Source organism: Mirounga leonina, unplaced genomic scaffold, assembly GCF_011800145.1.
Source record: "Mirounga leonina isolate KUSES-001 unplaced genomic scaffold, KU_Mleo_1.0 Mir_104, whole genome shotgun sequence".
In the NCBI taxonomy this organism is placed as follows: domain Eukaryota; kingdom Metazoa; phylum Chordata; class Mammalia; order Carnivora; family Phocidae; genus Mirounga; species Mirounga leonina.
Window position 1 is genome coordinate 16,064,860 of NW_023270231.1, and position 12,432 is coordinate 16,077,291.

The 12,432-nt window shown below is 37.4% G+C and overlaps 1 protein-coding gene across 7 annotated transcripts in view; it reads right to left on the reverse strand.

Moving 5' to 3' along the window:
- Positions 1-12,432, reverse strand: part of FBXW11 (F-box and WD repeat domain containing 11) — a 123,253-nt gene that overhangs the window by 38,113 nt on the left and 72,708 nt on the right. For 4 of the 7 annotated variants that reach the window (XM_035014217.1, XM_035014226.1, XM_035014261.1 and 1 more), the window contains 2 exons: positions 4,495-4,557; positions 1,155-1,380 (listed from right to left, as the gene is read on the reverse strand). In XM_035014217.1, coding sequence (XP_034870108.1) covers positions 1,155-1,380; positions 4,495-4,557 — 289 coding nt within the window. The remainder of the gene's footprint in view (positions 1-1,154; positions 1,381-4,494; positions 4,558-12,432) is intronic. The other 3 variants (XM_035014242.1, XM_035014235.1, XM_035014252.1) reach the window with 1 other exon arrangement.

Sequence of the window (12,432 nt, forward strand, 5' to 3'; positions counted from 1 at the left end):
GATAGGTTAGGGCTGGTGGCAATGGCACTGTTTTATCCCTGGCCAATTGTAGGTCTACCCTGGCATGGCAGTTGTAACCTCTAGACTACACTGACCGTATTAAAAGAAAACATTCTGGCTACCATTCTCTTCAGAAGTGAAATCTATCTTACCTAGTCAAATTTATATTTAAAATTAAAAGAATAAGAGGAAGAGGAAGAGGAGTGATAAAGAGAGAGAAAAGAGAGAATTAATGAGTGATCAAAAATCAAAGGGGGATAGAATAGGGAGGGCACAGAGGATTTTTAGAGCACTGAAACCATTCTATAGGATACTATAACGATACATACATGTCATTATATATTTGCCAAAACCCACAGAATGTACAACACCAAGAGTGAACCCTAACGTAAAGTATGGACTTTCGGTGATAATGATGTATCAATGTAGGCCTATGTGTTATATAACAAATGAGCCACTCTGGATGGGATGGTGATGGGGAGTGGGGTGAAGATATGGAAAATATGGGAATTCTCTATATATTCTATTTTACTATAAACCTAAAACTATTCTAAAAAATAGTCGTTTTTTTTTTTTAATCAAAGTAAACTTAACCAGAGGAGTATGTGGGTGTGAGGGAGATAGGGAAAGAGAGAGAGGGAGAGAGAGAGATAATGAGGGAGAAGATGCAGAAATAAGTTTCAAAATATGTAATAAAGACATGCTATCAGTTTTTCCAATATATTTTTGCCATTCCCTATCCTAAATGTCACTTCAGGTACAAAGGAACATCCTAAACTTTGGGACACTTCTTAAAACACAAACACTGTAGGAAAAATTGTCTCATATTTTTAAAAATTACTTATAAAGGCAAAATACAGATTATATATAGACTACATCAAAACTATCAGCATAGCATTAACTCATTAAATTAAATGAAACAATAATATGACCAAAGACCAACACCATTAATCGCAGAAACGGCCTACATTTCCTATATAGATGCTACATTATAACTCCTTTTCAAGTGCCATATATTAAAATACAATATGGGTTCCAAAGAAACTCACACTGTACTCACTCATGCATTTCACAAATATCTACTCAGCTCCACCTAGGCCCTTGGGCTGGACATTCTTCCACTGGTCAGCTTTTTAAAAGACAAGTACAGTTACCTGGTAAAGCAGTAATAAAGTCCCGCTGCAACATGGGCTTCAGGTAAGAGTTAATATGTCCATGCTGATAATGACACATTCGTGAAATAAGGTGTTCCACAAATTCCACTTGATCTGATTCAGACCACTGGTCAAAATATTTAATACACAAGTCTTTTTCTTTTTGATAGTTTCCTTCTGATGGCCTCTTTCTGGAGACGATCACAGATGATGTTCCATTACTTATCTATTTTAGAAAAATAAAGAAAAAATTAATTAGTTTGATAAGGAAAAGAAATCTAATTAGTATTTCATTGGAAACATTTTTTCACCCTGTGCATTTAATCTTAAAATGCCAGTTATACCTTAAAGTCAAACTCATTCCTTCATTAACTCATTCATGAAGTAATTTAAAATGTCTTCAGGGCCTGTGTTCTCAAATTAGTCTCTAAAGTAAGTGTCAAATTTACAGCTATTTATAAAGCTAAATGGCATCTCAAGTCATCATTCTCCAAAGCTTATTCTAAAACCATGGGGCTATTAGATAACCATCTTAGAGAACTTGCTCAACTTGGCCAAGTAGCAATGATTGTTTTACTTCCCCAAAGACCAAAGTCAATGCTATATTCCTCTATGCCAGTGGTTCTCAGACCTGTGTGCATCACAGTAACAAGAGGGCTTCCTAACTCACAGATTGCCCGGCTCCACCACAGATGTCCTCATTCTATTGGTCTGGAATGCAGCCTGAGAATTTGCATTGCTAACAAGTTCCCAGGTGGTATTGACACTGCTGGTCCACAGAACACACTTTGAAAACCACTGGTCTATCTAATGAAGAAACCTGAAGGCAATTCAATCTAAAAACTGAATCCATCTCCAAATTGTATCCAGGGTTACTAGACTGCTGGCAAAAAAGTTTAGACTTTCACTCCCTTTTTTTGATCACCTACTCCTAAAGTCACCCAAGGTAAACCACATATTCCTGAAATGATCCTTATCCTATAGAGTTGGCCTATGATATCCCACAGACTCCTATACTAACTGTGCATTTCTCATCAAATCTACATGGTCCTTGCACAAAACCAGTATATTGTTCTACAAATGAAAACTACATACACCGCATCTGACAACAGCAACAGAAAAAAAAAAACAAACAGGAATGCCTAGACTGAAGCCACAACTGTCACTGATGCTATAAGGCTCAATAACATCTGTTTAAAAACAAAATTACCTCCATGCTTTTATCAAACATTTGCCAAGCTATCTGCCCATCACTCCTTTGATAGCCCCTTCATGTGTAATACCAAAAAGACTAGCATAGAAGAGAATTTTGATAACTGAAGAGTTATATTACAAACATGCATTAATTCCATTAGGAGCTTATCTCAGAAGTTCCACACAGAAAGAACCAACAGCTTTGTTATCACTATGTCCCCTAAATTAGAATGGACTGAATCCATCCCATAAATATCCATAGAAGTCTGGCCTTCCTTATTAAAATCTTATATATCATACCTGCCTGAAGCAAGATTTATGTCCACATTTAGAGGTACAGTCAGAAGGCTTTCGGCTCCCACCCCATTTATCTTACCACCTCCTTCTCTAGGAATGTTTTTTCCCTTGTCATTTGGGTGAGGAAAAGCTCAACGACATGGAGTACCATTTTTTTTCCCCTTGTCATTTGGGTGAAGGAGAGCTCACTGACACTGGGTACCACCAGAGGGCAGCATTGAACAGAAATTTTTGATGCTGCTTATAGTAAGACCTCTGACAGACCTTAAAAATCAACATTGAAAGGTCAGAAAAAAATGAAAATTCTTCACTGTGATGAATATCTGCTGGCATAAGGAGCATCTTTGCTACTTTGCTACTTTTAAGTATAAGGGTGTTCACCATAATGTTATAACAGAAAAATTAGAAATAACTGCCCAACTACAGGCAACTGGCTAAAGCAAATAATAATGCATCTACATAGAGTACTATAATGGAGCCATTAAAATTAGGTTTATAAAGTAAGATTTTAATAACAAGAGAACATGTTTATGAAATCATGTTAAGAAAGAAAAGGCAAGATGCACAATTTTATACAGCATTATAATTATAGTTACTTGTGTGAAGGGGAACACACAAGACAGAGTAAAGGATATGTACAAAAATGCTAAATGTGCCTACTCTTGAGAAAAAGAGCTGTATGTTTTCCTTCCTCTTTTCTTTCTATATTTTGTTCATTATAACTTGTCAAAATAATTGCTTTCGTAACAGGTTAAAGATGATGGTAACAACTTGCATTTGTGTACTGCTTTATAATTTACAAAATACTTTCATATCCATTATCTCATTTGATAAGCAACAGGGTTATTATTTCATCTACAGCAGAAGGGTTCCTAACCACCCAGCTTCCCTACAGCACTGGCATATGAATAACTAGTTGACTGAAAGCAGAACTTATGAAAGAAAAACCGAAAGCCAAAGTGTTAAGAGCCACTGTGAATTGAAAAATCCATAGTAAATGAAGAGACTCCTATTGGAAAATAACAAATGTGAAGGAGGAACAGAAGTCAGTCTGCACACAGTTCCCCCAAATAGTAAATTCTACAGCACATTTTCCATTTCTACTTCTAACCACCTGCTGGGACCAGAAGCATCTTCCTGGCATTGTTTTGCTTTGTTTCATTTCCACCTTAAATTTGTTGGGCATACTTTATTCTTACTAACTAATCTACTCCTTTTGTTTCAAATAAAATGAACCCAGAGAATATTTTAACATTATTTAAGATTTGTTTTGCTTTTAATAGTGTCTTTAATGAAGGGAAAAGTTATTTGTACCATAATGGTTGATGAAAGGATCAAATCATGAAACTTTACATACCACTGTCCACATTCCCCCACTGGCAAAACAAACAAACAAAAAACAAAACAGAAAAACCCTGGGGGATAGGGAGGGAAACAGGCAGACTAAAACAGAGCCAGAGGAGAAGAAAACAGAGTTTAAAAGGAAAGAGCAAACTAACAAATGGGGGAGAAGGGTGAGGGTAGCAAGACTAAGTCACCAATGCACACAATGGTATGGCATGGTACTATTCTGGTGACAAAGGACACCACCTTTGGCTTGGCCCGTGGCAATAAACTGAGTATTTTAGGCTACAGACACTTCAGAATCTCTGTAGTAACCCCCAAATTCTTTACTATTCATAATGACACTTCCCTAAGGAACAGAAGATAAATTAGGGTGAATTCTGAAACTAGCAAAAATGCACAAAGGAGAATGCTTGGCTCTTGTTTTTATTGAGGACATGAGCTGAGGGAGCATCTTATCTATAGTAAGTCAACTGCTATCTTATCTGTGCGTCGTCATTCCTACCTGCCAAAGAGTATTTTTCTTTGGGGACTCATCTTCATTTTGATCCTCCATAACTGAAGTGTTCTAAGGGGGGAAAAACAGGTTATTTGAATTATGCCGAGTTTTACAAATCCTAAATAACTACAACAAAATATAATTTTGAAATCCCAAACTAGAATGTATTGACACAAACCCAAGAACTATTTGGCTTGTGACTAACACGTGCCATTTTGGGTCAAGAGGGTTGTGCTCATCTTTCATAAATCAATACAGTTAGTGGCTGGACAAAAGTAAGCATAAAGTCTTTATTTATGAAGGTTGGGCATGCTTAGAAAACAGCTAAATTATGGGACTGGGACTGAGGCTCTACCTCAGTCGTCACTGTTACTCTTTCACTTGTGGCAAGAAGCCCAGAGACCCACTAAGTTCTTGATGATTGCTCAAAGCATTTAACTAGAATGTCTGCTATTCAGGAATCCATCCCAACCATCATTCAGCAAGTAGGACTGACAAAGCTCTGGAAGCCCTCTCTGCTTTTCTCCTTCCTCCCTTGATAACCTTGTTTTTCTGGACGGGCTTTACAATCTCCCTTAGCAAGCATGGTGGGTACCCCAACTTTTTCCCTGAAGAGGAGGATGCTGGTAGCCAGTAACAATCTGGCTTGCCTTGGGAATGCATTAGCTTTTGATTTTTGTGTTTACTGCACAAAGAGGCACTGTGTAATCTTTCTGGTGACCTAGTCGCTCAATAGATGCCCATTAACTGGAGATTATACATGATTGGATTTTCCCTTTTGAAGCTCCTACCTAATGGCTAAATGGAAACTTAATGAGAAGGGAAAGTAGGAGAGTTGTGCTCTGAAAGGAATGACAATTTAAGTCCCTCTAAGATTCCTTCCCAAACCTAAAATTCTAACATTAGGGTATAAAATTTATAACATTCCGTAGCAGTATTCAAAAGGATCCTACAGATCTGTTTAAGTTATGAATGTTTACAAGATTCTGTTTATTGCCTTTGGGGATAAGCCTATCTCTCAAAATTTCCCTATTTTTCCTTTATTTTCTTCAAGTCTTCAAACCCATACAGTATTCTCAAACAATCTGTTTGAAAAACCCAATGTGGGTAATGACAGAAGAAATACCACTGAACACTAGTGCACTGTAGGTCACATTGCTGGCTCTGATGAGGGATACAGTATGATGTAGTACAAGAGTCAAAGGCCTTGAAACCAGAGAGACGTTGGAATGCCAATCTGGTCACTCATCAGTGCGTGTGTGTGTGTGTTCGATCTTTGGACAAATACAAACCATATAAAAGTGTTGTGGGGATTCAGACTCCCTAGCACAGTGCCTGGTGTGTAACTGGTATTCAAAAAAATCTGTTTATGTCCTGTTTTGAAGATGCTACTTTCCCCCAAGTGCTATCTTCTCATACTTTTCTAACCTCAGACTTGAGAGAATAGCTCCAGATGGCTGCGTATAGAGAAAATCCACTGGCTCCCTCACTAAAATCTTGTAAGCCCCACAGCGCCAAGGTCTGCAATGGGGGAGAGGGGCAGAAGGGCCAGGCTTCCTGTATGAGAAAGCCAAGAGCTAGAGAGGAAGGCAATGTGTCCAAGAGGCCAAAACAAGTCTAGAGTGAAGACAGATAAATGATCCTGAATGGGAAGAAGAAGATGGAGTATAGAAAAACAAAAGTAGTATTTTTCCATGTAATTTTCCTTTTACTGCTATCTAGAAGGACTTGGGATTAATAAAGTTGGCAGGGGAGTGAATAAAGGGGGAACAGTGACTCGGTACATCATCTTCTGGGTCTGACTGATAGTTGCAAAGCCATCTTTGCAAGGTCACAATGTCCTCGGTTCTAAGAGAGTGAGAAGAAGAAAGTATGGCTGGAAACATGAAAAGTTAAGTATATAAAGTAGAGGAAAGATGGGAGGTCCCTGCCCCCATCTTCAGGCACCCCAGGAAATGTATGAGGGATGCATAAATGTAGTGTTTTTAACTAGAAACTTTTGTTATACAGGAGGAGTCTGAACCCACCAGAGCTATTCTGACCTAAGCTACCTAAATAGCTTCCTCACTCAGGGAGGAAATAAAAGTCAGAAGTCCCCACAGACTACAAAAGAAACAACCTCTTTGTAGTTTAATTCTTCCTTTCATTCATTCCAAAACAGAGAAATGGTGTTTATTTATATAGCTGAGAAAGAAACAACCCCTCTGATAAAAATAGCAACTATTCTCTTAAGGCCTGATAAAAGTGAATAAAGATATACACTTTAATAAAAATATATTTAATAAAGCCCTAGGGTGGCTAGAATAGCTCCCCCATCATACATATCTTTTCAACTTCTCTCATAAAGCCCTCAGGAGAAGCTGCCAAAGGGACAATGCTGCTCTCAAGCTACACTGATCAAAGGAGCATTTCCAAGGAGTATTCCAGGTGACACAAGAGATGCTCAGAGCGAAAAGGGTCCCAGGGTCTAATTAAGTTTGACAAATGCTGTATGCTCCTGTGCATGCTCTCTCCTCCCAACCTCACCCCCTTTTCTCCCTCTCCCTCTCTCTCTCACACACGTACAGTCACAAAATATCTCATTAAGATACTAAAGGCTCTGTAATGTCCTATAATTAAATCATGTTAAATTAGTTTAATCCAGCTTTCCCAAGTTTGTTGGACATGGACATCCCCCTTCTATATCTCTTAGTAATAGTTCAGCACATACTGGCAAACACTGGACTAGGACACTAGCATGGCATAATCCCTTCCTCCTCCCACTTTACTGGGCAAATATTTCTGAGAGATCAAGGAAATACCCACTTTTGCTAAGTATAATATATTCCTCTCCTATTCCCCATCTTTGTCAGCCTACAACATGGGACTGTGAGGATAAGGAGGGATGGCATGAATAGAAAATTCTCTTGTAAGAGCCAAAATTTTTCTTAATCACTTTGACTTTTACTCCTTAAATATTAAAATAGACACAAGGTCGCAGGTTCAAGGGTGAGGTAAGAAAGAACAATGAGTCTGCCAGAAGAAAAGAAAGGTGTTTTCCTACCTCCATACTCTCAGATGAAACTTTATGAGTTAAACCAATCTGAAAGCCGAAACCCTCATTAAGTCTTCAACACTTCTGGGAAAGGAAAGTTCTTTGAAATACAAACCTGACTTATTCACTTCCTACCCTTCTCATCACCATCACTTTCTTCCTACATCTACCAAGCAGCATTACATGTAAATAAAAATGCAGACCTTCCTATTCTGATACTACTTCCAATGAAAGACTCAATCTAGGAAGCAGCAGCTAGACTTGAGGGCTTATCAACTTGAGGACTATTGACATTTTGGGTCAGATAATTCTGTGTTTTGGGGGACCCATCATGTGCACTATAGGACGGTTCACAGCATCCCTGGCCTCTGTGTGCTGGATGCCAGAAGCAAGGGGGGAAGGTACCAGCAGCAATACTTGAGAGCCACTGCTCTAAGGGGGTGGCCTGTTTGGGAAGCTGTACTTAATGAATTGCCATTTAAAGCCTGGCCTTTCTTTCTCTTCAGGCGTCTTTCCTTTGGCCCCTGTGACAGTACGTGATTTCTTCAAATGGAGTCTGATATCACCATCACCAAGTAATTCATGGAATATGTAGATATCTAAGTTCTGGTGTAAGATCCACTTGCCATTAAATTCATACTGGGGAAAATCTGAATCCGGAGTTCTTTGCTAGAGATGGCCTGGGGGTGTGGATAAGGGCTACAAATACCTTTAAGTCATATACAAAAGTTAGTGTATATACACGCCTATGTCTCTGCATTAAAAAGACCGCAATGGCAAAATGATGTGGTCTATGTAGTAGCACCAGCCTAAGTAAGGAAACTGCACTGATACCATCACAACAGACTCCATCCCAATATGTGGTATTTCAGAACTACCAAATACTACAAGAATCCAATGCCTGTTCCTTCTCTTATAAAGCCTTCAAGAGAAGATGCCAGAGGGAAAACGCTGCTCTCAAGCTATACTGTTCAGAGAATCATTTCCCACGAGTGTCACTGCTGAGAGCTTATGGTACCCACACAAAGACTCACCTCATACAGTAAGTAAGACTGGGAAAGATGATGGAGAATAGGAGAGGAATATATTGTGTTTATCAAAGTGGTCACTTCCAGGTGATATCTCGATGCTCAGACAAAAAAAAAGGGGGCCCCAGGGTCTAATAAAGTTTGACAAATGCCATATGCTACAAAAGCACCTGGCACTCTCCCTCCCCACCCCCGAAGTTAAAACACACTTCATTAAGATACTGAAGGCTCAGAAATGTCTCATAATTGACAGCCGGTTAAGATAGTTTAACCTAGCTTTCCCAAGTTTGTTGGACAGGGACACCTCCCTTTTATAATAATACCTAATTTTAACAATAGCTCAGCACATACTGGCAAACACCAGACTAAGGCAATCCACAGGCAATGCATAGCCTAAGTCCTTCCTCCTCCCACTTCACTGGACCAATGCTTCTGGGAGACAAAGGAAATGACCACTTTGGTAAACACAATATATTCCTCTCCTATTCCCCATCATCTTTCCCAGACTACTTACTATATGAGGTGAGTCTGTGTATAGGTACAGTAAGCTCTAAGCAGTGATTTATCTTTGCCAGTAGGTGCCACCAACAGAATATATTTCACTTGGAAAATTCTCTACTTGAAGAGTTATATAAGAGGAATAAATTTCCTACTTTAAAAAAGCTGCAAACTCTGCACTATGAGTTTCATGATGAGAAATGCTTATAACAATGTAAGATTTTCGGGGCACCTGGGTGGCTCAGATGGTTAAGCGTCTGCCTTTGGCTCAGGTCATGATCCCTGGGTCCTGGGATCGAGCCCCACATCGTGCTCCCTGCTTGGCGGGGAACCTGCTTCTCCCTCTCCCTCTACTGTTCCCCCTGCTTGTGCTCTCTCGCTCTATCACATAAATAAATAAAATCTTTAAAAAAAAAAAGTAAGATTTTCATACAAAAAGAATCTTTACTCTTGACAGGAAGCAAAAAAAAAAAACCACCCTACAAAGGATCTGGAAAACATGGGAACATGCTGCCATTTTCTCCAATGTTTTAAAATTTGGGGATTTAAGGCATTAAGAATGACAGGTATATAACGTAAAATGCTCCTAGTTAACTTTATTGGGTCTCTAACCTAGGCTTGTTTCATTCACTGTCTTTTAATTTTCAGAAAAAAATATGAATGTATATACTGCAATTTTACAGAAAAAAACTGAGGAACAGAGAATTAAGTGATTAAGAGTCACACAGTTAGTAAATGAGAGATGTAGGACTCAGATCTAGGTCTGTTCTACTCAGAAATCAATGTACTTTCCATACAGAAAGACACATCTCAGGTGTTTTCCAACTGCTGGTTGTAGCCTATGAAATTAATTTAATGGGCTGCAACCAGCAAATTTTAATAAAATGAAATTGAATCTGGGCATTCCCCTGCCCACAATGGTAAGCATAACAAAAATCACAAAGGGTAAATAAAAGGAATGAGCAAAAACAGAACAGGAAAATTCAAATTAAAGGAAAGCAAAAGTCTTTATTGCACAAGGAGAACAATATTCAAGTCAGATCACTGAGTGACAAGGAGTTTTTAAAATCTCTAAAAGCCATAATTTATGAAGAGGTTAATGTGAACTCTTAATACTGAATATAAAATTCCACAAAATACATCAAGGAAAAAAGTTACAATTTTTTTTTTCTAATTTTAAAACACCTTTTTGTCTTTGACAGATCAAGTAGACCAAATAAAAAAACAAAAGACTTTAATGGGACATTAAAAAAAAAAAAAAACCTGATAGAGCATCCTGGGCCACAGACGAAATCTGAAATACAGTTAGAAATCAGGAAAAGATTATTGTATATTTAAGATCAGGCCAAGCAGAAATATGGAAGTCTAGTTTACCAGTCACTATATATCATAAATTCCAAAGATAAACAGAACAATGACTGGCACAAACAAACCAAACACCTTTGTGTTGTTACGGTTAATTCCACCCAGGCCCCTAATGTAGCCTAAAATGCTTCCCCCTTAAACCTAAATCTTACCAACACATTGCTGGGAAATGAGATCACTGAAGAGGCAGAAACATTCATTTGGAAAAAGACGCGACAAGCTTGTCCAAAAAAGCAGTCCCTTCTCTCCTACTATTCTTACAACTCAGAAGGAAGAGAGCCACAAATACAGCTATGCAAAGATGACTTTTTAAAACAACAACTCCAGCCACCATTAAACACAGCTCAATCAAAAACCTTCTTGTCCCTCCACACAAATATCAAAACATAGGAACAAACCAGTTGTTTTCTTTCCATAATATAATTAAAATAAAAATTAATTAAAAATGTAAATTCACTGGGAGTTTGAAATCACTGCTACATGATTTCTATATATAGTAGAAAGTTTTGTTTCAGTTTATCTAACCTGCAAGTTCCATTCAAATGTCTAGCTAGGTACAGTATCATACTGAAGTATCTGGAAAAATGAATATAGGGTAAAATTTTTCTTCCCTTCTTCACCACCAATTATTTTTTAAAAGAGGAGAATGCTTATATTAGATACTAAAAATATTTCTAAGCTACAATAATTAAAGCAGTGTAGTGCTTTTAATTGGCAAAGCCAAGATCAATGAAACAAAATAGGAAGTCCAGAAACCGATTCACTTATACTTACGAATTTGTATACGATAAAGTTAGAGCTTTGAACTGGTGAGAAAGGGATAACTAAAAAAAAAAGTATTTAAAATAAAAACTAAAATGCTACCTCATATTAGATTCCAATATATACTATGGATAAAAAGAATCAAGTGTGAAAAACTGTAACCATAAAACTACTAAAAGCAAGCACACAGGAGTTTTTAAAAATTTATGGAAGAGGGGAAAGGCTGTCTAAACATGATACCAAACATAGAAATAAATGTAGATTTGATTAGATGAAAAAATTCAAACTCATGAATGTTCACAATCAATACAGGAAACAAATACACTGGAGGAATATTATAATGTATGATAAATAACTTACTATATAAAGATTTCTCTTTTTTTTAAAGATTTTATTCATTTATTTGACAGAGAGAGAGCACGAGCAGGGGGAGCAGCAGAGGCAGAGGGAGGATGCGGGACTTGATCCCAAGACTTTGGGATCATGACCTAGGCCGAAGGCAGATGCTTAACCGACTGAGCCACCCAGGAATCCCTATATAAAGATTTCTAATAAATCAGGAAACCAAAACTAATTTCTTAATAGGCAAATAAGCAAAGAGTAAGTACAGATATTTCTAAACAAGAAATTTACATGGCCATTAAAAATGAACACATACAACAAAAGAAGAGATGCAATTTTTCACCTACCAAATATCAGCAACTTTTATTTCTATATACTATATAGGAACTGGGCTCTCTGGTAAGATTATAAATTGTTACTTTTCAGAGAATATTTATCAATATATAACTTCAAAAAGTACTACATAACACTGGACATAATTTAACTTATAGCAATTTATCCTAAGGAATTGTAGACCTATATAAAATAGTAGCTGCAACATTATAACATGGAAAAACAGAAAACAATGTGAACGTCCAACAACAGAGTGTCTTTTTAAAATATTATGAGAAATTTTTAGTTCTTTTTAAAACATTTCTACTGAAGTATAATATAGTAAAGGGCTTAATTCTCAAGTGTAACTAGTACTCAGACCAACATAAAGAACATCACCAGGGTCCCAAATACTTCCCTCATATCACTTCCTTCATATTACCTCTCAGTCATTAATGCCCAAAGGTAACCACTATTTTTTTAATATCACCATAGAGGCATAGATTTATTTTTGAACTTTAAATAAACAGATTCATATCATATATACTCTTTGAGTCTGGCTTCTTTTGCTTAAATTATGATTTGAGATTCTTAAATTCAGCG